Genomic DNA, 25,746 nt, shown 5'->3' with positions numbered 1-25,746 from the left:
CAGCCAGCAATTCCTGATCTGGCACATTTGGGTGTGACACTGTTAAAGAACAGGTGCTAACCGGTGAGAGAAAGAGATGACTGAGCCGTGGGCGTCCCGATAAGGCAGGAATCATGCGCTTCCCTTTACCTAATGGAAAACCTCTCACCGCTTTGAGTTTCCATGGTCCCTTACCTGCAATATGGGTGAATTGAGCCTGGAGAAACTGGCACTGGTAGGGCCAACAGAGGTGGGATTTGTGTTTTAAACAGTGACGACACTTCCATGTGCTCACAAAGAGCTACCACCCACGAAGCATCTTTGCCTCTCTAAGTTTACGTATAATGTTTTTGAGTCTGGCTGTCTCTTCTTCTTGTTGGATTATTCCCTTTAGACGGGCTCTCCCTTATCAAAGGAAGCAGATAGGACAACTAACAGAGAACATTAGTGGGTGGGTGATATGTTTAATATTTCAAATTTGGTTTTATTGTGTGCTGCTGGTCTTAGTTTAGAATATTGATTAAGTCCATTTAAGTGCATAAAAGCTCACAAGGAAAGGGAAGAAGTGGTGGGCACTGCATTTATACCGTAGACGAAGTCAGGTTTGCAGTGTTGCTTGATGTATGTATAGCCTTAATTTACCTGGATCTTATCCCTGCTCATGATCAGGAACAGCTGATTACTAACAAATCCCAGCTCCCCTAGGGCCTTTCTGATTCACACTCTCAATATTCAGTCTAGTGCAGCTAAGAAGTAGCAAGATAGTGAGATAGATACCAATATGTGCCCCTGATTTGCAGCTAAAATGTTTTGTCACAAATCTAGTGCACAAAAAAGAGCAGAAAGAACTCTTTTGTTAAGAAACACTGAACAAAATTCTAGATCATTCCCATTTTTGGGAATGTCAGGACGGATTGAATGAATTGAATGTCAGCTTTGTAGGTAGATATATGCGAAGTGTTTTTGAAAATAATTTCAGAAAAGAGAATGGAATACATTTAATCAAGGTTTATAGATTGAGAGAGTACAGCATTACCCCTGTTAATCCATGGTGGCTTCTCAGTCCTTCCACAACAACAAGCTGTTTTCACAGGTTCTAAAATAAACTTAGTTACATTCCATTCAAGTCCCTTACACATAGTCATTGCTGTCACCACACAATGCAGTTTTCCCTTTTTTCCTTTTGTGCTTTAACTGTGTTTGATGTGATTTCTGCCCTGTTGCTTTCTTAATTTGACCCTATCGTAGTAGGAATTCATTCTGTATTTTCACAGATTAGTGTACTGATCTGCTCCTAAGTCATGTTAATAATTCTGGTGTAGACGCAAAGTGTAACCATGGTGACTATTGTAAATGTCATGTTACAGGTGAACTTCAGTTATGTCATACTTCTACTCAATATGCTTTTCACCTTCAAAGAGTGTAGATGTCTTTGGGCCCCTAGAGACATCTTCCATTCTCCGCATCAACTGTCAACATCAACTCTTCATCTATAACACTCTTTGATTAAATGCACAGCAATATGTGACTCCATACCAGACTTGTACCATGTAGCACAAACAATGAAGAAGCTGTTGATATAACTTACAGTTTGATAACTGACAATATGATCAATCATTTAAGGTAGGTACCTCATGAAGCTGGCTAGCTACATGCTGTGTAAAAGGTAGCATTCAATGTAGCTACTCTTGCAAATTAATGCTATTGATAGCTCTGTCATGGGGAGACTGGACAGTCTGGTTACAAGCAGTGCTGGATTATGGCTGCCAACTCTGTGTGCCAATATACAGTAAGGGCTGACTGGAAATTTACTCTGACCATATTGTCACTGTTAACTGTAACTAGCTTATAGCTATAGATTCCTGATCCTGTTACCAAGAACATTATACATACTTGGTGATTAATGATTCTGAAGGGAACTGAATGAAGTACTATTTGTCTTCACACAAGACTACAGCCCTGGTTGTTGTGATTTCAGTGTGAGGAGATCCATGAGTCCAGTTCATGATTTATTTCTTCAACATTTTTAAACTGAACTTAAAGTCACTTAGTTGTTCAAAATAATGATGGTAAATCCACTATAAAGTAATTAAAAAAACAAATCAATGCTATCTGGTGTTACAAATTTATTTGTAAAATCCACATATTAAAAAATAACTTTAAAAGTACCATTTAGCTTTTTGCTAGCACAAGCACTCCTACAATGACACATTTCTTTCTCCAAGAACTAAAAATAGACAACTCAAGAGATGTCAAACACAGACAAGTATTCAATTAACTGCTCAGTCAAACCTAATTAAGAGCTCAGTTGGAACAAAAAAACAGCATACATAGACCTTCTGCAGGACTACGATTGGGAAACAGTGCTGTAACCCAAGATGTTTTCCCTCCATTTTGAAAGCAAAAAACCTTAACAAGTACAATAAAAGCTAAAAGGCTTTCCACTCTAGATTTCACAAATGAATCACACAGTTTCAACAGAGGCCAATGCAGCAATACTACTTAGGAGGGATAGTGGATGCATTGCTTGTTTCAGTGAAAGAAATAATGGTACATTTGGTTGATTTTGTATGCAGTTTTTTTTTTTTTTGCCCACCACCACCCTCACTGGAGGACATCTTTATTCTTATTCTGTAATAGTTGCATCCAGTGTTTGACAACTCAGTGAAGTGTTCAAGATGTTGGAGGCATGATCTGAAGCTGAGAGACAACATATGTTACTGTGGCATTAGGTGAGATTCCAGACTTGGATGAAATTACAGCTTTGCACGTCTGAACCCCACCAATTACAGGTAAGTAAGCAAGAGCCTTTCAGGGACAGGTGGGACAGTAAAACTGATACATTTCAATACTTAAAAGTATTGTTAGCAGACACAACAGCTAATCTGGAGGGTTGGTGTCTGAAGGATAGCTTTGTCAACAGATTGCTAAACTGCCTTTAAAAAGCCAGAAGAAGCCCTTTCCAAAGCCCTGATCCTGTGCAACTAGGTATATTGAGCAAACTGGTAAACCACCTGTTGGACTAATTAGCCAAATATTGCATTGCATGGCATTCTAAATCTCTCAAGTGAGTATACTCCAAGTGACTTGTCACAACTCATCCAAGTGTTAATTGTACCCAATATGTAAATCTATGGATGTGAAGAAAACCCAAGCATGGACCACCTAACTGTCAGCATCCACCAGGTTCTGATTGCTCCTGATTGGCTAAATCCAAGTGGATAAAGATTAGAGCAAGCCTGAGATTTGCTGCCCCGACCTAACTCAGAGGGGAGCCCCCTTTCGCTTAATCTGTGGCCCTGGTGGCAAGAACAGATTGTGGATAATCTCTAAGAACAACAGCTCCTTGCAGATTATAGTAATTCCAGACATAGACTCTCTGGGGTCCCCGGTCCATGCTCTGTCCCTGTCTCTGCACCAGGCTGGTCCCCATCACAAAGACCCTATATTCCTGCATGTTTATGTTTTCCGCTTACACACACTCCATTCAGTTACACAGAAAGTCACGGCACATGAGCTCACTAACAAACTGATATTAAATTCATTTGTCATTATGACATGCTACAGGTGCACATTTTATAGAGAACACATTCATACAGGAGTCCAATGTGGATGAATTTAAATCACGTTATCATGGTAAAAAAAAAAAAAAACAACAACAATAACAAACAACAATTTTTACTACTGTAACGCTAAACCACTGAGTGAGTATGTGGTCGTTATCAATAACTACAGTTCACGCCTGCTAGAACTCTCACGATGTGAACGAGGACGTTGTCATTGGCGGCGGGCGCGTTCTCTAAACCTTCCCGTTCACACACATCACTAGCAAGGGCGATATTGCGCGCTCCCGTCACTGTCTGGCCATTGAAAACAAAGCTATCTGCGCGATTTCCACTACAGCCGAGGGAATACGATTCAGGAATATTTACATATAGACGGAGAAACAAAGATGAACATGGATTTACAGGGAAACTAGGAACCGAATAGACCGGGGCCTGCTTGGAGGGCAGACAGACGGCAGGACACTCCCGAAACTGAGGAAAATTTGAGCTTTTTCCGGAGTGCTTTGTTATTAGCTAGCTAGCTAGCTCGCTAGCTTACTTGCTAGCCATCATTGTCATTTCTGTTGCTAGCTAGCCAGCTATCTTGCTGAAAGCGAGAGAAACACCGCCATGTTGTTATCAAAGAGCGGATGTTAAAAATCCGATTCTTGAATTAAAAACGGGATTTCCCTGCACCCTGTCCACTGGTTTGAAACAGGGACCCAGAATCAGTGCTGCAGCCACGGAAGCCTCTGTTGTCGGCGACATGGCGGAGCAGAGCTACTCTTCTTGGTGAGTGCGCATAGTGCGACCTGTGTTAACTAGGGACACGGCTATGATGTCGATAGCTAGCTAGCAAGCTAGCTGACCAGCAAGCTGAGATCACCGTCATTATTGCTTTATTAACATTTTCAAAACGATCTTGTTTACAAGATGTGAGTGCATTGTTGTGTCAATAGTGGTGCATCGTTTTTTTCTGTAATTGACTCTTTCTTGGCTGGAAAGCGCAGCTAAGTGGTTAGCTAGCTAGGTCGGGTGCAAGCGGTGATTAGCAATGATTACAGACGAGAACGAGCTAGCTAGCTAGCTAACGACGAACTGGCTAGCGAACTGTGGGTGCAATAAACAAAGAACGGTATGTTGTCTAATTAGTCAGCTAGCTTATATGTTAGCTAGTAATATATTTCAAGGTTAGCGTTTGCAGCATTGACAGTTATAGCAAAATCACGTTTCATATCGGTAACGTTAAATTAGCTAAACATCAGCTAGCCACAACCAATGAAATGGGGCTAGTAGGCTGGCTAGCTAGCTAACGTTAAGCATTTTGATATGGTTGAATCAAATTAGTTAACCGTAGCTAGAAAGCTAATTGCAGTGGGTTTTGTTAGCTACCTAACTATATGTTATCGGGCATTTATTTCGACGGTATGAAATGTTGTATAGCTAATACTTCTTTCCGAGCAGAATGCATCCAACCAGCTGGCTACCTACCCAGCTCTTTACTTTGCTGCACAGTACAGTTAGCGTTGGGTAGCAGCTGGTCAGCTAACGTTTTAATATCGCCTGCAATTAATTCCGTGTTGTCGTTGTTTAGCTAACTAACTGACGACAGCTACATAGAAACTAGTTATTTGTACAAAATTTAGTAGAGTGACTCGGTATGTTGAGCTTTACATACAAAATTATGCTCATTTGCTTTTAGTCAAATATATCTCTCCGTTACCGTATCCACAGTTCATTAATTAAAAATGTCCTCCGTAACCTAGCCAGTTAGTCAACTAACTATTCATATTTAGCTGCCGATTAGCTAAATGTTGAATAATTGTTAGCTCTCCTCATGTAATTTATGTATTTGCCACGTTCGAAATGGTATGTAATTGATGTTTTTGTGTTACAAATGTCCATAGCTAATGCATTTCATTTTGGTATAAAACCAGTAGGTCAGTTCATCCTCGGTACAGAATGGCTATCTAGTTATGTTGTGGGACGTTTTTGACGGCTCTCCCCGTGTGAGGGGCGCCTTGTAGCTGCATATTTAGTGCAGTGTCTTCGGCGTTAATACTTCTTACATTTGATTGAACGGGAAACCATACCACCTTTTCAATAAGCAGGAAATGAGACTTGATTTTGTTCCCAGCCATTATGGGGTAAAACCTCACACATATTACTGACTTTGTGTCTCATCAGTGCAGTAGCTGGCAATAACTTTTGTGTCTGAAATGGTGCTGCTTGTTTTGTCTCAGCTGTTAATTCCTCTATTTGATTATGGGGCCTTGCTACGTAATTTGTAGGGTTCTGTCATTTCAGCGGAGACAAAATAGGTGCGTGACTTTTAAGATGCCATGTACGAGTAATTCTGTTGTCTGAACGACTTGCCTTACTTATATCCTTGTTGTTTTTCAGTGTACAGTACACAAAAAACAGAGTTTGCATTCTTTATAGACCAATTGGCTGCATTCAGAAAGCAGAAATTAGCAAGAAAAACACATGGCTTCGCATAAGTTCGTAAAGCCCATTATCAAGTGTCAGTCTCCCACAACCCTCAATAACAGCCTTATGCAAGACTCTCAAGTCAAACGGTATCCGTAATTGCACGTGTCCACAGCCACAGTCTTAAATGTGTCTTGAAGCTGCTGTGGCTTCATTGTAATAAGTTGAGAAGGGCTGGTCATGATGTCAGCACTCATAATAGCACATGTGGGGACAATAGTGTGGTGGGGGAGGTACAATTCATTGAGGGGTGAGTTGTAAAAGCTTGTGTAAATCCTGATGGATGTGCTTCCTCTCTCCCTGTTAGAGTGCAATTCCAAAGTGTGGGCAGCCATATTTTCTCCTTTTCTTTGCACCTGTGGTAGCTATGCGTCTCAGTAAATAAGGGCGTCAGCCCATGCTTGATTACAAAGGCAAGCACAGAGGACGGGCGTGTGTGAGAGTGAGTGCATGAGAGTGTGTGTGTGTGCGCATGCACCTTCTCAGTCTTATGCTCGGTGCTGTAAAGTTATGAGCAGACTACATCTGTGTGGCTAGTGGATCAGTCAGCAGCATACTGAATGGCATAGCTTTTATTCAGACTTGACACGGCAAGTGCTTGCGACATCTTGAGACTTGTGAACACATTTTTTCATTGCTCCCCATGGAAGCAAAGAAATAGTGCTGTATCTGTCATTGCTACTTAGAATTTAGAACAGAAGAGGTAGAGTTTTTTCTTCTTTTTCTTCTTCTTCATGCTCATTAGGCCTACACCAGTGCTCCCGAGTATGTGAGAGTTGAACCAACAGCCACCCCCATTTTTTTTTTTTTTTTTAGAAAACTTACTGAACATTATCAACAGAATTTCCTGGGGCAAAATGCAGCCATTTTGATGAAATCCAGAATTACACATAGCCAGGGTTGAAATGGTTACTTTTTTGCAGTCACCTGCGAATATCGAAGCTTTCCCCCCTAAGATAATTTTGGAGGATATCAAGGGACAGTTGTTGTACATGCCCAGGTCTAGAGTTGTCTCATTAGAAGGCATCTTGCATTAAGTGTGTTATCAGGCGGTCTGGGTCCACTGAGGTCTGATATGTTTTCTTGCCGTGCTTTGTATTTTGCATAATACTGCATCACTTAAAATTTCCTGGATAAGCTGTCATGGACCAGACGACTGGGGCCACCTTTCGTTCGCAGGCCAAGAAATAGGCTACTTTTTGCCAAACATTTTCAGCAATATAAAATAAACTTTCCTGCAACATCATAAACAGCACATTGTACCCTGTTATTACACCCTCTAAAACCGGAAAGTTCTTTGACTCTTAAATGCCTCCCCATTTCTCTTTCATGGTAGCTGTTACATTTTAATGTCAGTGTTTGGTATAAAAGGCAATGGTATACATTCAGTCAACCTTTAATGGTTGGAAGGCCAAAATCATATGACTGTATATAAATATTGATTGGAAAAGAGGCTATTCAATAAAATAATAACTGTAATTTCTCGGGAAATAAAATAAGTGTGGCACAACCGATTAATTACATCTTAACTATTAATTGCTATTGGTCCTTCTAAATTGTGTTTGATTCTTATGTGTTCTTGTTGTCCTGAATATTTCAACTCATTGTGAAAAATCAAATTGCTGTATTCCAGAGTAATTACACAGGTAACTACCAGTGTTTTTCTTAATATCCTTTTTTTAATTATTACAAATGACAGCATCACTCATTTTACTTGGCAGTAACTACAACTTTTCAGTCTATTTATTGCACAGGACAGCATACAGTAGTCTGCTTCTCAACATTGTAATTCAATTAATATGAAAGTGACACACCTTGGTTCTCAGACAGTAGTTGCATTTCCACAACTGGTCCAGACAAGGATGTGCCAGTGTTTGATTGTGACCTTTGCTTGTACTCTATTTCATGGACCTGAAGTTGTCCTCAAGCAGGGCTAACTTCTCCATGCCTTTCCCTAAAACTGAATTCTTATCCTTTGTCGTTAGTGGGTCACTGGGGACTAAGGACAGGGTTGTGTCATAGGGTGGGGGTATATTGTAGCAACATTGTTCTGAAAATGTCTATCCAAAGCACAGTCACCTTTTTTAAACAGTTCGAGGGCTGGGTTGCATGTTTGTAGATAAGTGGATTAAGACTGCGATCGGTGGTAGTCAATATCAGGCAATGTAGTCTATGCAGCAGTGGTATCATAATGGAGTTTCTGTGTTTGACCAAGCATGTCAGAAAGATAGTATAGCTGTAACATTGCCACCTAGTAAGTGAGTTTTCAAAGGCAAATATTATTCATCCAACCACATGTGCAGAAAAAGACATTTTCTTTATTTTCTTTCTTGCTAGCTAGCTTTCTAACCATTCAGAGCTAGCTGGTAGAAGGTACATTATCTTTTTTCTCTTGCAATGGCAAAAAATATCAGTCAGTCCACCACTGACCAGTTATTAGAACATTGTGAATATTATGACATCTTTCTAAATCATTTTCAAAGTCTTAACCACAAAATAAATAAAGATGCTTCTGAGCTGGCTTTCACAAAAACTTTATTTGAAGTGGAATCCCTTTTCAGTGGGAGCCCAGTGTCAGAATGGTGTCCACCATCTTGAAGCTGGACCCTGCTTTGCTCCTGATGTGTTTAAAATGCACATCAGGATTATTTTGCATCCTCCCAATGGAAAGGTACGCTGGTCAATCAGAGGATGGGGTTTTTCTCTGTTTCTAGGATATTGCTGCTTACATGCTTTCTCTTGCTTGTTATTCATGGGAGCTGTTGTGATAGCTGTGAACATCCTGTCTGTAGATTCTGATCCTCCCCCAAAAAATTCTTCCAAAAACTTGATTAGGGAAATTCATGAGTTTTTGACTGTTATCTGTTTTTGCATGAGCAGGTGTGAGACAGATGTACTACCAGATTTTTTCAGTCATCTTCTGTATTAGGAGTGCAGCCATTGCTTTTTTTTTTAAGAAAAAGGATTGAAATAGAAATTGGAGTTCTGGTCATAAAATGTAATCGGGCAGCAATGATGTACTGTGTAGCTACAGAAGGAAGTGTGGAGGATGTTGTTAACCACAAGGCTTACAAGGCAAATGGCAGCAAGGGTGATCTTGAGCGCGTCTAGGCAGATTTCTAAGAAATGTGCCAAACAAGACAAGGTTAAACGTGACATTTTCAGAGACTATGCAGAGTGGTGCTTTCATTGGGCATAGCCAGGAACATAAAGATAAAACGTAGTGGATGCGTGTGAAGAGACAATCCCTGATAAGTGTTATAACACAATCTGTAAATGTGATTTGAATGAATTTTTACGCTTGTGCATCATAGTGCGTCCAGAAATGCATTTGGTGTGTGTGTGTTAGGTGTTGCCTGGGAGCGTGACCAGTGTAAAGCCTAGCTTGGCAAAAAAAAAGGCAAGTAAAATCATGTTTCGCTACCATATTGGCTGTGGGTGGACATGGACCAGAGCTATGATAAGCGGTTTGTGCACATCTGAAGGCCATCGCTGACAAGAATGCCAAATGTGAAACGAAAACCTGAAGGCTGCCAAATATTATTGATATGTGAAAATCACATTTGGTGGCCATATTAGACTTTGCCTGTGACCTGTAGATAAAAGTAGTTTATGTGCCCCAACAGACCATGACCAACAAGATTGCCAGATTTGAGTGAAATTGAGTGGTTCTGTCAACAGTTAGGCCTAGGCCTATGTGTGCCAGAAAAACAAAGACAGAAGAAACACTGCGGCTTTCAGGCAGCCTGGCTTGAAAGCCTGAAAAAAAGTAACTCCAGATCTCCAAAGACTCATACAAATTACTGCGGCTGTGGTCACCAAAATTGTGAACGCCATTACCCAGGTCATCTTATGAAGATTCATAACTACATAATGCCCATTTAATAGAGCAGTAGTGATTAATTTATTGATCGAGCTAATTAATCAACTGATGCTTTAGCTGATAGCTTATTTCATTATTAGCATTGATGGGGTTTAATATTGTGCACGTTTAGGACTGACATGGCTGTGGGAAACCTGGTAAAGCCCCTTCTCTTTGTCCCACATTGCCCAGCCTATGGAAGGAGAAGGCCTTGGTCATCCTTTTTTAAGTTAGTTCCTCCTTGAGTGTGTTACTGAAAAGACATACATTGCACAGTTTACCTCAAATTCTGATGTTGACTTAAGTTAGCTACACGTCCAATTCAGGGGCTAGTCTGTTAATGACAGGAGACAAACCTTGAAAAGGGATTACTTCCTTGACCTGTGTTCTGGTACGTTAAATGAAGCTAGGCGCTAGTTAGCTAAAGCAGTTCAGCAAAAGGTGCAGTGTGCCACTCAGAAGGGGAAAGTCAACTTACTGGCAGTATGCCATTGGGGGAAAAAACATTTGCTACCTGGCTAACCACACAGATTTGACAGACAATTTAAATGCAAATTGATAGTTTTATTTCTTTAAGAAATGGAAATTGAGCAGGTCAGAACAGTTCAAATCAAAACAGACAAAGCTTTTGAGTTTTGTTTTATTTTATTATGTTTTATTGAATATTATGGTTTAATTTTTACAGTTCTCTTTTGGTTCATTTTGGACTTTTCTTAGCAATCTGGTTGTAAAAAGCAGTCTGCTCATATCTGGACAATTCATTTTTCTTTTTTTTTCATACCACAATTATGAAACTAAGTAAAATGTCTTCAGAGCCTTCAAATAAAATAATTTCACATGCCCAGCATGGACTGCCATTTCTTCTCATTCGTCTCTGGATCAATCTCTGATATTCTCGTATGACCTGCCAGCTGTGCCATGTTGGTTTTCTCCAAGCTAGGTTTGCTTGTGCCGTCAGCAGTCTACTGGCACTACTAAGGGCGAAGTTGCTCCTTGCGGAAATGATGTCACAGAAATGGCCACCCCCCATGCTTTCCCTGTGAAGCAGGGGCATGCTATAGGGAGCGGTGTGAACACGCAGGGCCCAGCGTCATTTGCCAGCTCTGAAACTTTTGCTTCCTCACATCAATGTGGGGATTACAGTAGATCTGGGGAAACAGGGCGGAATTCTGCAGGCAGTTCCACTTTGCCTGGCGACAAGTAGACTGCAGCTGCTGTGCTGAGGAGAGTGGAGGGGAAATGGTATGGCGCTCCATTTTTGTCAGGTTGAATCGAAAACGCGGGTGTGCAGCTAGCCAATGAGAGGATGAGGGAGGAGTTTGAATCTCCCTCTGAATTCCCGCCCTGCAAATTAACAGATAGGCAACATTTTTTGGACATGGAGCCACGGACCCTTTCCGATATTGGATAATCCACACATTGTGGTGTTGAAGTGGCTGCATTTTTTCCCACAAAAGTATGAATGCAGGGTCTGTTTTGCCATTGTGTAGTTCTTTCTTTATTTTAACAGGAGAAATTTACAACGACGTGCATCCAGGGGTTGCATGTGACAATGTCATTAATTCAGACCTAATATGGAGTATGCCATTAGCCAGCTCCACCCGCAGTCTTGGTCCCAGTGAAACAGCACCAGATAAGTTATGGACCCAAATATTTCACAGTTGGTTTCTGCCCAGCAGGGCCACCTGATAGCGGATACACTTGCTAACCGAGACTCATTCTGAAATTCACAGTGTAGCATGTTATTGGAAAAGGGGTCGTAGAGGCTGGATCAGATGTGTGGCACAGGGCTATTAAAATTCATATTCATCATTTAGATGGTCACAGACCATCAACACCTACATGATGAATAGTAATGAGTAGCAAAGGCTGCCCCATCAAGTAGTCTTCCTACACAGTTTGAATGACAGGTCAGATTTCATAGTGTAGTTTTTATATTTTTATTTTGCAATTAGGTGAATAGGATTGCTATTTCACCACATTCCAGTATAAAATGATTGCACAGGGTCTTGAATATTCATGTGCAGACTGTGTGTAATGTGTACATATTGTATCTGATTGCACTGCTTTCTACCCTGACTGTAAGTAAATGATTGAAGAAGTGATGTATGTTGCCTCAATGTCAGCAATGTAATCTTTTTTTGACCTGGAAGCTATCAACTAAAGGAAATGAACTGGATGATGTTTGGCTAGGCATACTAAGTTGTCTTCCAGAATCTGCTAAGCCCCATGATACTCTGGAATTAGTGGGGTCGATAGTGGTCCAGCTAAAGGCATGTGTTTGAGCCTTCATCTCGCATACCCAAGTACATGGTTGGGATTATAAAATGTCCAGTGTACAAGATCTATTTACCGGTGACTGGGTTTTACCATTTTAAACTGGCAAATGATCAGGGTAATAAGATGTTAATGGAGCTCAGAAAGCCAATTAGGTGTATGGGACTACTTCCCCCAATAAAAGCATCAGGTCACATTGTGATTTTAAAAATGAAGGGCTGTCCTGACTGGTACATTTTCCCTTGCAGGGTAAACGGTGTAAACGCAGTGTAAACGCAGTGTAAACAAAAAAAATAATAATAATAAAGAAACATAATCAGCAAATGTCAAATTTCAATTAATCTTTTATGGCTAATGGCCTAATAGAGGCTGGCTCAGATGCATGAGTGTAACATGCAAGAATGTGAACACTTCAGAAGAATGAAAAAGGTTTACACCTTCATTATTGTGTATACATTTAGATTATAGTGGTGAACACTAGCACACAGTAGCATGTACGACTTTTTCATTATGTTGTATGTTGTTCATAGGACAGAATATTTATCACTACAAAGGAAAGATACTGACTAAGTTGTAAGACATGGTAATGTTTGGGTCTACGTTGACACTTGGAGTATAAGATAAAAAAATCTTCATTAGTTACACATGCATAATCTCGATAGACATGCTATCGTTGTAACTGTTTGTACTTCCTCATAGGTTGGAGACATTGCAGGCCATTTTGTGTACCTTTTGTCTCCTCAGACAGGGTAAAGCAGAAGAAATAGAATAAGCTAATTAGCTGGTCATGTTGGATATTTCAGACAATTTTTTCTGTATCTTTGCATTCGATCTTTGCTGTATCTTCTGCTCTAATCTCTAGTCATCTTATTTCTGCCTGAGAGTATCATCATCAGTTGCCAGGCCAACAGGCCCGTGGCCTCCCACTGTCTGTGGCAAGCCTGACTCTGCAGGGCTGAAAACATTTGGAACGCTTGCTTTTTCTTTTATGCAGAGGATAATTTCCATGTTGCCGTCATGCCGTTTGCAGTAGGGGGGCATGACAGATTTCGAGTGTAGGTACGGTGTGCTATGGTGCGGTAGTCTAAGGGCTAATACATACCGCCCCACTTGAGCAGTGCTTGACTTCACATCACATCATGTGCAGTTCTAGCGCTGTGCCATGCCTGCTTCACTTACACGCTGGGTGAAGATAGTAGTTATTCGAGTTAAGTGTGCTTAATTCATCCACATACAGCAAGTGGCGAGACACAGCACTCCAATGCTCCCACCTGGAGGCTGTTTCCCACTCCTATACGGTTCTGATAGCGGCTCCCTCTTGATATTGAAAGTTTGTGCAGTAGCTAGGGGTAGCATCACAGGATGTGAAAATCAGAACATCAGCCAGAGATAGCGAACCCCCAAAAAGTTGTAGAATGTGCGAATCGGGCCATCCAGACCTTAAAAATTTAAAGATGGCTGGGGAGTGAGCAGCCGTCTGCACACATGCAGCCACCGTGTGGACTGTGCAGCGCTGCATTGTGCAGTCACATAAACCGGTTCACTCGGTGGCTGCAGGGAGCCCTTGCTTACACGCTCTGCATTTTGCAATCTGTGTGCGTTGACCTACGCCACCTTACGGTGCCAGGCCGCTTGCGTCGCCCGTGGCGGGGCAGTGTTAAATGAATAGATAGCGGTCGAGTGTGGTATCGTGGAACACCTGCGAACATCTGATTAATCCATGCCTGCTGTTCTGGCCGGAGACAGCCAAGTGTCAGAATGAAGAGATCGCCTGAGGTTGTGGAGCAGAGTGCACTGTGCTTTCAGCTGGCTTTGCTGGATGTAGAGAGCAGAGGAAGGTGCAACATCGCATAGCGTTGAGAGATCGAGAGGTTCCGCAGGTTCTCAGAAACGTTTCCTGCGGTGGCATTTCTTCTGGCTGCAAACAGAAGGAAGAATGTAAGTGTTTTGACCCCTGGTGTATGGCCAGACTTCATATTTCAGCCTGTCAGACAGCAGTCTGAGGTAATGGAGCCACCCTGAAAAGTCGGGTTCAAGCGCTTGCTCCTAATTGCTCTGTGGTCCAGTCTGGATGTTAAGAAGCTGGTGCTACAGACTGGACCCCTGTAGGCCTCTACGGGGCGTTGAAGAATTGCACACACAAGTCTGAGGGAAGATGTAAGGCATACTAACTGTGTGAGCAGGAGAGCTGGTCCTGTGTGCTTGTGTTGAGGGGGAGGTCAAAGGCATTTGCAGCTGACCTGTGGTGTGTGTGTGTTTGTGGCTGTGGGAGGTCCGTTGGACTGGGGAGAGGGGCCCGAGGGGGTCCTGGCAACTCCGGAATACATTCCTCACCCCTGTTTTATGTTTTGTGGAGGACCACAGCAGGAACACACGGACCAAACCCGCATAATGTGGCCAAACTCGGTGCTGTTCAGTGCTGAAGGTTAAAGATGTTGTAGACACTGTGTGTGTAAGTGTATTGGGGTGTGTGTGTGTGTGTGTCTGTGTTTGTGTGTGTGTGTGTGTGTGTCTGTGTTGGTGTGTTTGTGTGTGTGTGTGTGTGTGTCTGTGTTTGTGTGTGTGTGCGCGCGCGTATGCAAGTGCAGACGTGTGTTTTCATGCGGCTTTGTGTGCGCGCATGCCTGTGTGTGCCTATCAAAGGGAGAGCAGTTATGCCAACAATGCCGAGTTGTGCAGAACACATGTCGAAAATGTAGGTCTAAATAACACAGAAAAACCAATTCTGTGAATTTTAAAAAGCCTGCTTATTCCCCTGTCTTCATTACTCATTTTTACTCTACTCGCACGAAGCTTCTGGGTCATTCGAAGCTAACTTGGCTTTTAAAGGGGCAGTTTGTTGCCTGACCGTCTGATTTTCCAGAAAGCGTCCTTGGTTTCGGGGTCTGCTGAGTTCAGAAATGCAGCTCATTTATTTTTCCTCTGAGCCGTGACCTGGCCAGTAGTCCCTCCACGTTTCTGACACACAGAATAGCGTGCAGTTCTACCTGTGAAATGTGCATTTGTCACTTGTTCTTGGTCTTCAGTGTTGTACAGTGGGTGCATGTAATTGTAGGAATTCTGGGGAAATTATCCAAAAAAAATAGATGACCAGGGCTGGAAATATTATGGAAAAGAATTAAAGAGTTGGGAATGTAATTGAAAATAATTTTGTCATTATGGTATAGGTTGTATATTGCATATTGGTTTTCTTTGATTCAGCATTTGCTTTTGTAATTCAAATCATTCAGCTGCTTGTATTTTTCCTTTGAACTGCCTGACCTTTGAGTCAGTAGCATTATGTGAATAAGATCAGTTATTTGACATTTATACCCCTAGTCCATTTAAGAGCTGGAACGAGGCTAGCATGAGCTAAGCCAAGAGCTAGCTGACCCGGCACAACACCAACAACTTTTCCATTGCACTGCCTGTGACCTGTAGCGCATGATGTCACTGTGAATGTTGGCATCTGCCTAGAGAGAGAGACATCTGTCTGGGCTGTGTCTGCAGTCCAAAACTGTGGTTCTTCCTGACAAAACTGTACTCCATATTCCTTCCACCCACCTCTGTTTGAGTTTGCTGTGATCAGCAGTGGGAGCAGGCTCCTTGTCTCCTCGTATATAACACCAGTTTTTAGTGCTGACTTGAGCGTATAGTTACGCAGCTTGCTGAATCCACCCGTAATTAGGCCGGTCATATGAAGCATAATTTTAGGGAGTTCTCATTTAGTCGGCCGTAATGGAATCACAGTTTTATTAGCGCTCCGGTGTAGCTTGAAGACAGTTCATTCATTCGAGATGTGTTCAAATCTGCCGATCTGAGCGAAGCGATCATTTAATGTTAATTCTCAGGTAAATCAGCACTTTAACGGATGATTTCTCTTCTGCCATGCAGCTGCTTTGTGTTCGACTTCTCAAGCAGTCCATTCACAGATGGTGGGGTGGCACATCTGCAGACTAGTTGCGAAAATTGGGAAGTACACCTATGCTAATATAGCTGTGGAACGCTGTATGCGCTCAAGCACTTGGGGAAACCCCATTCATTATGATATGACGCTGGTTTGTGGGGGGTGGGGATGACTCTGGAGTGTTTTAGTCAGTTGAGGCACTTGTTCCAAGTCCACCCTATGGGCTGAGGTTTGTGCCCGGCCACACCATCTGCTTACAGTGACCTGGAGCCCATAGCACATGGCAGTAGAACAAATTGGTTTCATTCCACCAGGAGTTGGGTGTGTTGGCCTGGGTTCACACATCACGCTGCTCTCGGCACCCTGTGACTTGTTCCAACACCTGTGAGCTGCTTAGGTGATGTTAGGGAGATTCCTCCATTCAGCGTTTGCCTCCTGCTGCACCATGGGACTTTTAGAAAGAAAAAAAAAAGGGGGGGTCGTTTTGTTTAGCAAGTGCATAGGTTGAGGTGAGACAAGCTAATGTACAACTGGTGATTACAAATAGTTTGAGAAAAAAGTGGCGAAAAGGGAGAATGCAGGTGAATAAATGAATAATAACACAACACACAATAGTATACAATTACAGACAGTAATGAAGTGTATCATATGTAGGCCTATTTAAGATAAGATAACACTTTATTGATCCCCAGACAGGGAAATTTGGGGAAGTTTTGTAGATATTTCCTCCGTGTGTAATGTTCCTGCACTATTGCTGGAGGCCTACGCAAATCAGAACGTCCTCATTCCACAAAGTCACAGCCAGCACTTCCAGTCCACTGTTTAACCACACTGAAAACCATGCTGGAAACAAAACCGAGAGAGAGAGAGAGAGAGACCTGTTGGATTAGGTATACCCTACAAATCAGTTAGCATGAACATTACAGAAACCACAGCTGCAGAAAAGGTTCAGCTCATTCCAGGCAAGTGTCAGTGCCCTATTAGATCCATAAATCAGTAAGCCTCTTAGACCGGCTAAGGAGGAACCAGGAAATTCACCAGTGTTCACTGTGTATGGGCAGAATCCTGAGAGGTAAGTTTCTTCATTCCACAGTCATTTAGGGATGCACTTGGCACTATTGTTTTTGGTAATATTTTGCTCCAATAATAGCAGCAGTCAACCAATAATGGCACCAATATTTAAAATTCTGTCCCAATAGCACTCTGCACAACACTCTGTGTAATTGGAGGGTGGCAATAGGTGGTGAGAAAATGGAGGGAGTGGTTGTGAATAGTCAGAGTGCAGTGATGATTTGAGCACAGTGCATTGGATGTGTGTTTCCATGCTTGTGTTAGGCCATGTCGTCTCTGAACACTTGACAGGGTGCATTCGATTAAGCATAATGGTAGCCTGTGAGAGATGTGGGACAGGCATCTGCTGTTGAACACCAACATTTAATTAACAGTTTAATCATTTCAGTGACAGCATTGGTTGTGGGGGGGGGGGGGCATAAAACAAATGTAATCACCAACTAGACATTATGAAACAGAAAAAAATGAGATTAGCTGCCCTGCTTAGCTTGTCACATTATCCAATCAACTCCGCCTTCACTGTGAACTTGAAATAATAAATCTAGCAAATAGTCATCATTAGAGTGCACCACAGTCCGTGAGGGGGAGGGGCAGTGAGTGAGAGGGAGAACAGCTTAACAGAAACTGACTGTGATGGACAACCAAGTAGAAACCAGGTGTGACTTTTAAAATGACTAAGGAGTACACAGGTGATAATTCCCCATCTCATGGCCCTCCACAGACAATGCATTGCTGTAGTTGGAACGGAGTACACATTCTCTCTTTGGCGGGAATAATTGAGGAGGGGACAGCAGCCAGTTTCAAAACCCCAGACTGATTTCTTAATTTCGGAGGACGAGTTTCGGAAGAATCCCTGGTGGCCAAACCGCGGTACAGTTCAGCGTTTCACCCAGTGCCACGGTCCATATTCCTTACCTTCTGCTGTAAAGGGGACAGCTGCCTTGTCATTCTAGGCCACTGGGTAATTCCAGCGCACCAGGGGGTATTTCCCAATCAGCTGTGAGTTTGGCTCTCCCTGAGGACACATGGACCACGCCCACATGCGGTGACAGGGACCGTAAAACACAGTGGCAGTATAAATTTACTAATTATAGGAATCGCATAACTTTTTTCTGCCATCAGCTTACTACATTTACCCTAACAGCAGAAGTTCTGAGTAACTAAAATTTTAAAAACACCAAGAGAGTCAAGCTTAAAAAGACTAGTGCGCACTGCACTGAATGTCCCATGCAAGTACAGCATTAAAGAGTCTACAGTGCCTCAAAAACAGCAGCATGATGCTACATTTTACCAGTTAACATCACAGTTTTGTTAACAACAACCAGGTAAGTGTTTTAGCACAATTAGCTTGCTAGACACAACTGGTAACTGAAAAGCTGCCATACACTATGCTGTGAGCACAGCTCATCACAAAGTGTAGATCTAAATGCAGTGTTTAATGTGATGTGTGTCTGTCTGAGAGAACATAGTGTGTGTAATTGAGCATGGCACGGATGATTTTCATGTGACAGTGAGGTTTGTTATTTTGCAGGGCAGTTTAGCTTGTTTGGGGAGGGCCATTCTGTTCTGAATGTGTCAGGAGCTATGGTATGGCAGTCAAAAGAGAATGCGCCCGAATGACGCCGCTGCTGAATCCTAGGAAATTACCCAACAAAGTAACTCCATTACTATTCTAGGAAATTACCCAACAAAGTAATCCATTACTAACTAAAATGACTAGATCATAAACATTCTGTAATAGAGGTGGATTTTTTTTGAGTTGAACGTTTTCATTACAAAATAAGGTACAGTATGCCTATAGTTAAGCAAGAGAGTTCAGTGTCTCATTTAAATGGAACTCCCCCTATTCGTAGAGCATTTTCTCTGCAGAGCTGCCATTATTTCAGACATAAACTAACTTGTGTATACAGCTATACGTACACAGGCATAACTGTGTGCCAAAGCGACACAGTTGGGCCAGTTTGGCTCTTTGGACTTGTGCTTGACAACAGCATTTATGTCAGAGACCTGCGATTGGCATCTGCAAATTCTGCTGTGAAAGACACAGTTGTGTTCAAGCTTTGCAATTTAAGAGCAGGGTTGTCCAGCAGATGGTGGAAACCCAATATGTAGGTGCTCCTAAGGCACTCAGGCAAAAGGAAGCTGTACAACACTCACTGAAACTATTAAAAGACCTGGCCATGTAAATTTACATAATACAAAGTGAGTGCTCTCATAAATCATTAAGTGATTTGACAGCTTATCAGAAAAAATAATTTGTATGACATTGGTGCGGGGGATTCTTTCCCCCCTTGAATTACTTTTGTGCACACCTGCCAGCAAATTATTTTGACATAATTAGCCATCTTCGTGAGAGCATTGTGGTTTTACCAAGAATGAAGCACGATAGGGTCTTTCATTCAGTGAAATGTTGGCACGTGCCTGAGTGCACGTTCATTTAGATGGACTTTTGAAAGTGTTCTCTCTTACATTACCGAGAATTTTCGTGAGCCACTCACCCCTATTCTTAGTAGAAGAAGATCTCATTTCTCGTGTTAAAATTTGGACAGAGTCCAGCTCCCAGCTTTGCTTCCAAGAACTCGGTGCTTTGTGCTGATAGTACTGTTAAGGTGGCAGAGTGCTTCAAAGGGAAGTGCGAAGAAAGTCTTTCGCTTTTTGTACAGCTTGCCTCCATTGTGCCTCACCAGCGAGATGGTGAGCTGTCTCAAATTACTACCTAGTCGTTTTCCTCCCTCTTTCTGCCCAGCCGGCTGCGGAGATGGGCTCTGGTTGAAAATGCACCAGATTCCTCTGTGCGCAGCGGCTGATTGTTGTGTGTGCGTTCAGACAGGGAGGCTCTCTGTCCATTGAGGCCCTCTCGCTTCAGGAGGAGCATTGAGCTGGAGAGGCGCACAGGCTGCGTCTGCGGCCATCTGCGGCGGGACTGTGACCTCCCCTTGTCCTTAAATCCATAGGATCAGCGCGGCGCTAACGATGCAGCCTCTCGGCGACGGGCACACAGAGCGCACAGAGAGTGTCAGGGGCCCGCCCACCCCCCGTGGCGACTCCCTTCTTGGGAGCGTGCGAGTCTTTTCTTCGTAAGCATGCTCCGTCTCCTGCTGTCGGCTTTGACACCTGGAACAGGGAGGGTGTGGCCTCTGGAGCCGTGCCAGGATTGACAACGATGTGGGACAGGCCCTTCCCCCTCTGCCTTTCAGCTCCCTTTCTATAAATAGCTGTGGCTGTAGGACTTGGCAGCACGCTCAGGTGTGGCTTTGCACTGCGGTTAGGCCTGACCAGGGACCTTACAGGACTTTGGCTGGAGGGGGAGGAAGTTTTGCACTAGTGACCCCACCCTTCCGCCCCCCCCCCCCCCTTCCGCCCGCCTGGACCAGTGTGGTCCTTTTTTCCGCTGTTGTGGTGGAACCAGCATTGCCAGGAAGGCCAGGTGGAGATCCAGCCAGTTTTCCAGTGATTTTGTTTTTTTATTGATCCAAAATGGGACCAACCATGAAACTGAATCTCCAACCACTGGGGAAACCTATCCAGACGCTGACCCGACTACTGGGACGCCAAGGCCAGGGGCGCACAAACTGTGGTGGTGACGTTGCATCAGTCGAGAAAATGGAAGAAAATTCAGATGACTTCACATGCAGCTGACCTTTCTGTGGAGATGCAAATGAGAGGCTTGTTTAAGCATGCTCCAAAACCTCTACCGCTTGTTTGAGAGAATGTCTGAACTCTCAGAAACCCAGAGACCTGACCACTTGATGACCACATATTTGAACCTAACCTGCGTATTATACTGTATTATACTTGTTCGGCACTGTATGAAGGAGCTGTTTCTAGACAGAATGCTTGCTTTGGGTGTTTCAGATTCCTTTTTTTCCTATGTTCTTGCAAGATTGCTGTGATGTGCACATTTCTTGTACATATTGGTTTAAACCATTGTCCTGTTTTAGGTTTGGATTCTGATGTTTCTTTCCCCCATTGTCCCCTTTGTCTACTCGCTAGCCCCTATTCTATTATGGAACTTGAACTCAATGTAAGTAGGGCTAAAGCTGCTGACTGTTTCCACTGTTTTTTTCCAGAGTTTATTAGAGCCAAGGGTGAGGTTTTTAGGCCTTAAGGGCAAGGATATCAACCGTGCAAAACCAGCTTTGCATTGTTGCGTTTTTGAACAGTATTGAGTAGCGGTTTTTCAGCTCAGAATAAGTTTATAAAACTGTGTGAATTTGCTCAAACTAGCTAACCTGACCAAAGCCAAAGAAGTAAAAGCAAACATGCCACTAAGAGTCAATTACTGTGAGGACTGGGTAGTAGGAAGTGGTGGGTCAAGCTAACATAACAATAATCACTTTAATTCTTTAATACACTTGTTTTGCTAGCAAGCTAGCTGCTGCCTCTTTACTAGCTATCTGGCTTACCACCTAGCTTGTTCGCAGATTTGTGTCCTCACCAGCAAACTTAAACACTCTCTTATGAAGTCACATCCATGTGTTTTCATTTTTAATCTCAGTTTGGGAGTCTGCCTAATCCAGAATGTCATGCCTGCTGCACATACATCATGTTGTTCGAACGCACATGAAGTCATAAACATCCTGGTGGAATCTTGAAATCCCTCAGCCTCTGCCTTCATACCAACACTAGACCATTTTGTGGAGCGCGTTCCAGCGCATCAGCGTTGGAGCAGGTTACGGCAGGCTTGCATATTCTGCATGTTCTTGAATGGGACAACGTGGCCAGCGAGGTGACATCAGTGGCCAAGTGTTCTCGTCTTGGAAAGGCGGCGGTAGCTCTCGGCTTGCAGGTTTTCCTAGCTGGTTCCTAGTTCCTAGCTTGCTAGTTAGGTTCCTAGCTGGCTGTCAGCCCCAGTTCCCGTCAGCTCCAGTTCCAGTTCCAGTTCCAGTAATGGAAAAGGGGCTGTCGTGGCCCGCTTTGTCGCAGTCAGTCGGGTGGATGGCATGGCCCCGCGCCTCCTTGTATTGGGAGCGGCTCAGCTGTTGGTGCCGGTCCAACGCCCACCATCCAGCGCTGGCACCCTGTTTCCTGCCCTCACTCCCCGGCCAACCTGCAGCGGTGGCGCTTGCGCCTGACATACCGCAACAAGTAGCGAAAGCGAGAGGCACCTTTCGCGCTAAGCGGCCACACAGGGGCCGGGAACGTGCCACCCCCACGCACCCTTTCTGCCCGGCGAGGGAGACGGACGGACCGAGCTAGACGGAGAAAGGAGGAGAGAGACCCACAAGCAGACAGAAAGAGAGCGAGAGAGAGAGAGAGAGAGAAATACAGACGTTTTGCTTGCGTGTACTGCTGACTGAAGTCGGCGCAAATAAGACACACACACACACACACAAAAAATGAAAAGTAGTGGTTTCTGCCCAGACATTCAGGCATTTGTGCTCCATTCAGAGCTCTTACACAACTTTTTTCTGTTATTGATATGGTCTTAGGATAGAGCAGGGCTGTGCCAGTGGTAATACGGCTGACTATGGCTGTTTTGTTCTGCTTTGACAATGGTATTGTATGAGCTCTTCAGCGCATTGTTACACCGTAATATCTGGGTGTCCACTTCACCAGAGTCACTTGAAATCCAAGCCTGTCCAGACCCCAAAATGTTTCATAACAGTCCACATGCAGATTTTTTGGAACATGCCCATGCATGGTCAAGCCACAGAATGTTAATGGTTTTGGTAGTTTTAGCTTTTACAGATTTAGAGTCCACAGAGCCTGTTTGTAAGCAATGTTACACAGTGTCCACTGAGAAATGGAAGGGGTAGGTTTATGGCATAGTTCAATACATGGGTCCTGGAAGTTACTTGCAACAGGAGAAGATACACCTACTGTATTTTGTAGATAAATCCAATATAACCTAATATATCTATGTCCAGTTTCAGTGGAGTGGTTCTTTAAAAGAAGCCTGGTTAGGCACACAGTCAAGAATTATTCATCTTGATATGGGTAATTGAAGTATTCAGTATAACAGTCCAAAACAGATTTTGGGATTTTATCCCTCTCAAACTTGAAGCACTGTATTTTAATGAAACTTTCAGCACAATGCCAACATCTCACCAGGGACAGGCAGTTAATATCTCTAATTTGAGAGTACAGGACAAAAAAACACGCTCCATTGCTTCCAAGTAAACAGTTTTGTCACATTGATTGTTTCTAACATGCTGTGCTCCTCTGTCCCTGGCGACAAGAAGAAGCATTTTCACATTAGCGTTTTTCTCTCGCGCCACAGTGTACATTGTGTGAAGAATATCCTGCCGATGAACAGGTCAATGCAAGAGAGACCAGTCCACCTCATCTGATAGGAGACAGAAGCCAGAGGAGCACTCACAGACTGTCCACAGATTAACTAGTACTCTGACCTACATCTCATTAGACCACCTGTTGACTTGTATCACGTTTGCAAATGAATCTGTGTTTGTTTAGGAGAGCACATTTGTGATGTGTTTAAGCCTCCTGTTTTGTTGGTATTGACTGCTGAGGGGTTAACAGTTGTGGTACAGAGCTCCTGTATGTCTGGTAGTCCACTCTGACTCTGTTAAACGCGGCCTGGATGGTATGAAATTGCGTCCCCACCCTCTGCTGTTGGAATTGCGTCTTCTGTGCCGGAGACCTGGGTCTTTTGGCGAGGTAGACAGATCACCCTTTGCATAGATATTGTGTGCCATGGGGCAGGGGTTGCCTACTGGTGATGAAGACTATGTAAACTGGATACTCCACTGATACCCTATAAACAGCAAATTAAAAACCTGCACAAATGCCTGTTCTTCCTTGTTAGACTTGTAATTACAGAATGTACCTCACTTGAACATTTTGGTATTCAGCTTACAACAGTGGCATGCTTAGTAATTGTTCTGAGGCATGGAGATGAGTCAGCAGCACGTAAACATCGGCAATGAGCAGCTCGCTTAACGCGTCCAGAGCCATCTTCTGGGGACGCCTGCTTACAGGGTACGCCCTTTTATAGTCTAAAAAGAAAAGGCTGGTGTCTGTGGAAGCCCTCTTCAGAGGGTAAGACCGTTCGGGGAGTCCATTTGAGGCAGTGTGCTCGGCGCTCGATAGCATCGATGTAATGACAGTTTGAGTAACATGGTGCAGAGGAACTGTCAGGTGTGGTTGCGCTAATGTAGACGTCTCTTCAAAAGCACAAAGCCGTCCTATTGTTCAGCCTTTTGTTCAGTTCCTGTATTTTTCTCATCATCCTGTAAGCGCATTCCAGATGACATGACAAATACAATTCAAGTTTGTACATAAAACTCTTTATACAATACAACTTTGTGCTCGCCCGGTAGCCTAAGACTCTATAGAAGACCTTGAAAATGGATTACGTTTGGGGGAAGCTACGTCATACTCACTGCCTGATTACATCATTACAGCTGTTAATAAATACAACAGGTTTTACTCAGATCCAATGTGTCTTTCCAGCGCTGGCAACATTCATAAAAGCACTGTGTATGTGACTACACCAGCTGGCTTTCAGTGCTGCCTTAGTCTGACAGGGCAAGACAGTTCAGGCCTGCCTGGCATACACCCTGTCTGTTGCACAGCCCCGTTTGCGTGGCACACAGACAAAAATGCGCCCAGCTTCCCCAGGGAGTAAATGCCGTGAAGGTGGTTTGCGGCTTTGGCTCTGGAGCCGGATTCCTCGAAAGGCGGCTTAGGTGGAGGATTCGGCGGCGTGGTGCAAGGACGGCCCGGGTGTCCCGCTGACCCGCGGAGAACGGCGTGACGGTCCGGCCGTGTGCCTTCGTGCATCCACGGTGACGTCGCGAATCACGCCCCCCTGAAGGACAGACGGTACTGCGGTGGTGGGGCGAGCTGTCAGCGTTACCGCCAGCCAGAGCGGGACACAGCCTTTTCAGATCGAGCGGCCTGTCCGCTCGCGTTTTCAGCGGCTCATTGTAGTGTTGAGTAGCCATCTGGAGCACTTCTCAGGGAAGAGGATACCTGACCTGCTCCGGCACAAAGGAAGCCGGACAGGGACTCTCCCAGGCGCGGCCATTTGAGCGTCCTTTAGTCTAAATTTGGCACCAGGGCCTTTTCTGGGCTGTCTAAAAGGCAGGTGTCGTGTCTAAGAGCTTTTTCCTGAACAGCCAACTGAGGTGTGGCTGCAGGCGCTACCTAACCGATCATTTGGTAATTAGCAGCCTGAGGAAAGTCAGCCACACCAAAGTTAACACAGGCAGGATCCACCAGTGATAGGAATCAAAGCGGGTATCATGCAAGAAGGGCTGGTATTTTGGAAAGGATTGAGAAGAGCTTTTCAAAGGCATTTGTTTTATATATGTATTTCCCTTGTGGTGATGTTGGCAGAGTGGTTACTGAAACCATTTTAAAGTAGTGGGAGTTCCCCTTTACAGCAGATTTACAGATTTACCATTGATTTAATACAGTGAGTGCAGCTTGCTGTGTGATCTCTAGGAATAATACCTGCATATGTTATCTGTCTTCATTATAAGTGGCAGCTGTTTATATACATACAGGCTATACCATATAGCAACCGTATAGCAATACCGCAGGCAATTGGAATTATACCTTGCAAAAACACACAACCAGCAGGTGCTGAGAGCAGATCTCTCAATATGCTAATTAAGTTTGCATGTTGAGTCATCGCATGTTATTATAAAATCATCTGTTACTGAGTG

At 43.6% G+C, this 25,746-nt stretch overlaps 1 protein-coding gene across 1 annotated transcript in view; it reads left to right on the top strand.

Moving 5' to 3' along the window:
- Window positions 1-3,789: 3,789 nt before the first annotated feature.
- The window catches only part of sppl3 (signal peptide peptidase 3), a 32,522-nt gene continuing 10,565 nt past the window's right edge, over window positions 3,790-25,746 (top strand). The window contains exon 1 of the mRNA XM_036529215.1: window positions 3,790-4,316. Within this exon, the coding sequence (XP_036385108.1) occupies window positions 4,291-4,316 (26 nt within the window). The 5' untranslated portion in view covers window positions 3,790-4,290. The remainder of the gene's footprint in view (window positions 4,317-25,746) is intronic.

Source organism: Megalops cyprinoides, chromosome 5, assembly GCF_013368585.1.
Source record: "Megalops cyprinoides isolate fMegCyp1 chromosome 5, fMegCyp1.pri, whole genome shotgun sequence".
Taxonomy (NCBI): Eukaryota; Metazoa; Chordata; class Actinopteri; order Elopiformes; family Megalopidae; genus Megalops; species Megalops cyprinoides.
This window is presented reverse-complemented; position numbering and strand designations above follow the sequence as displayed.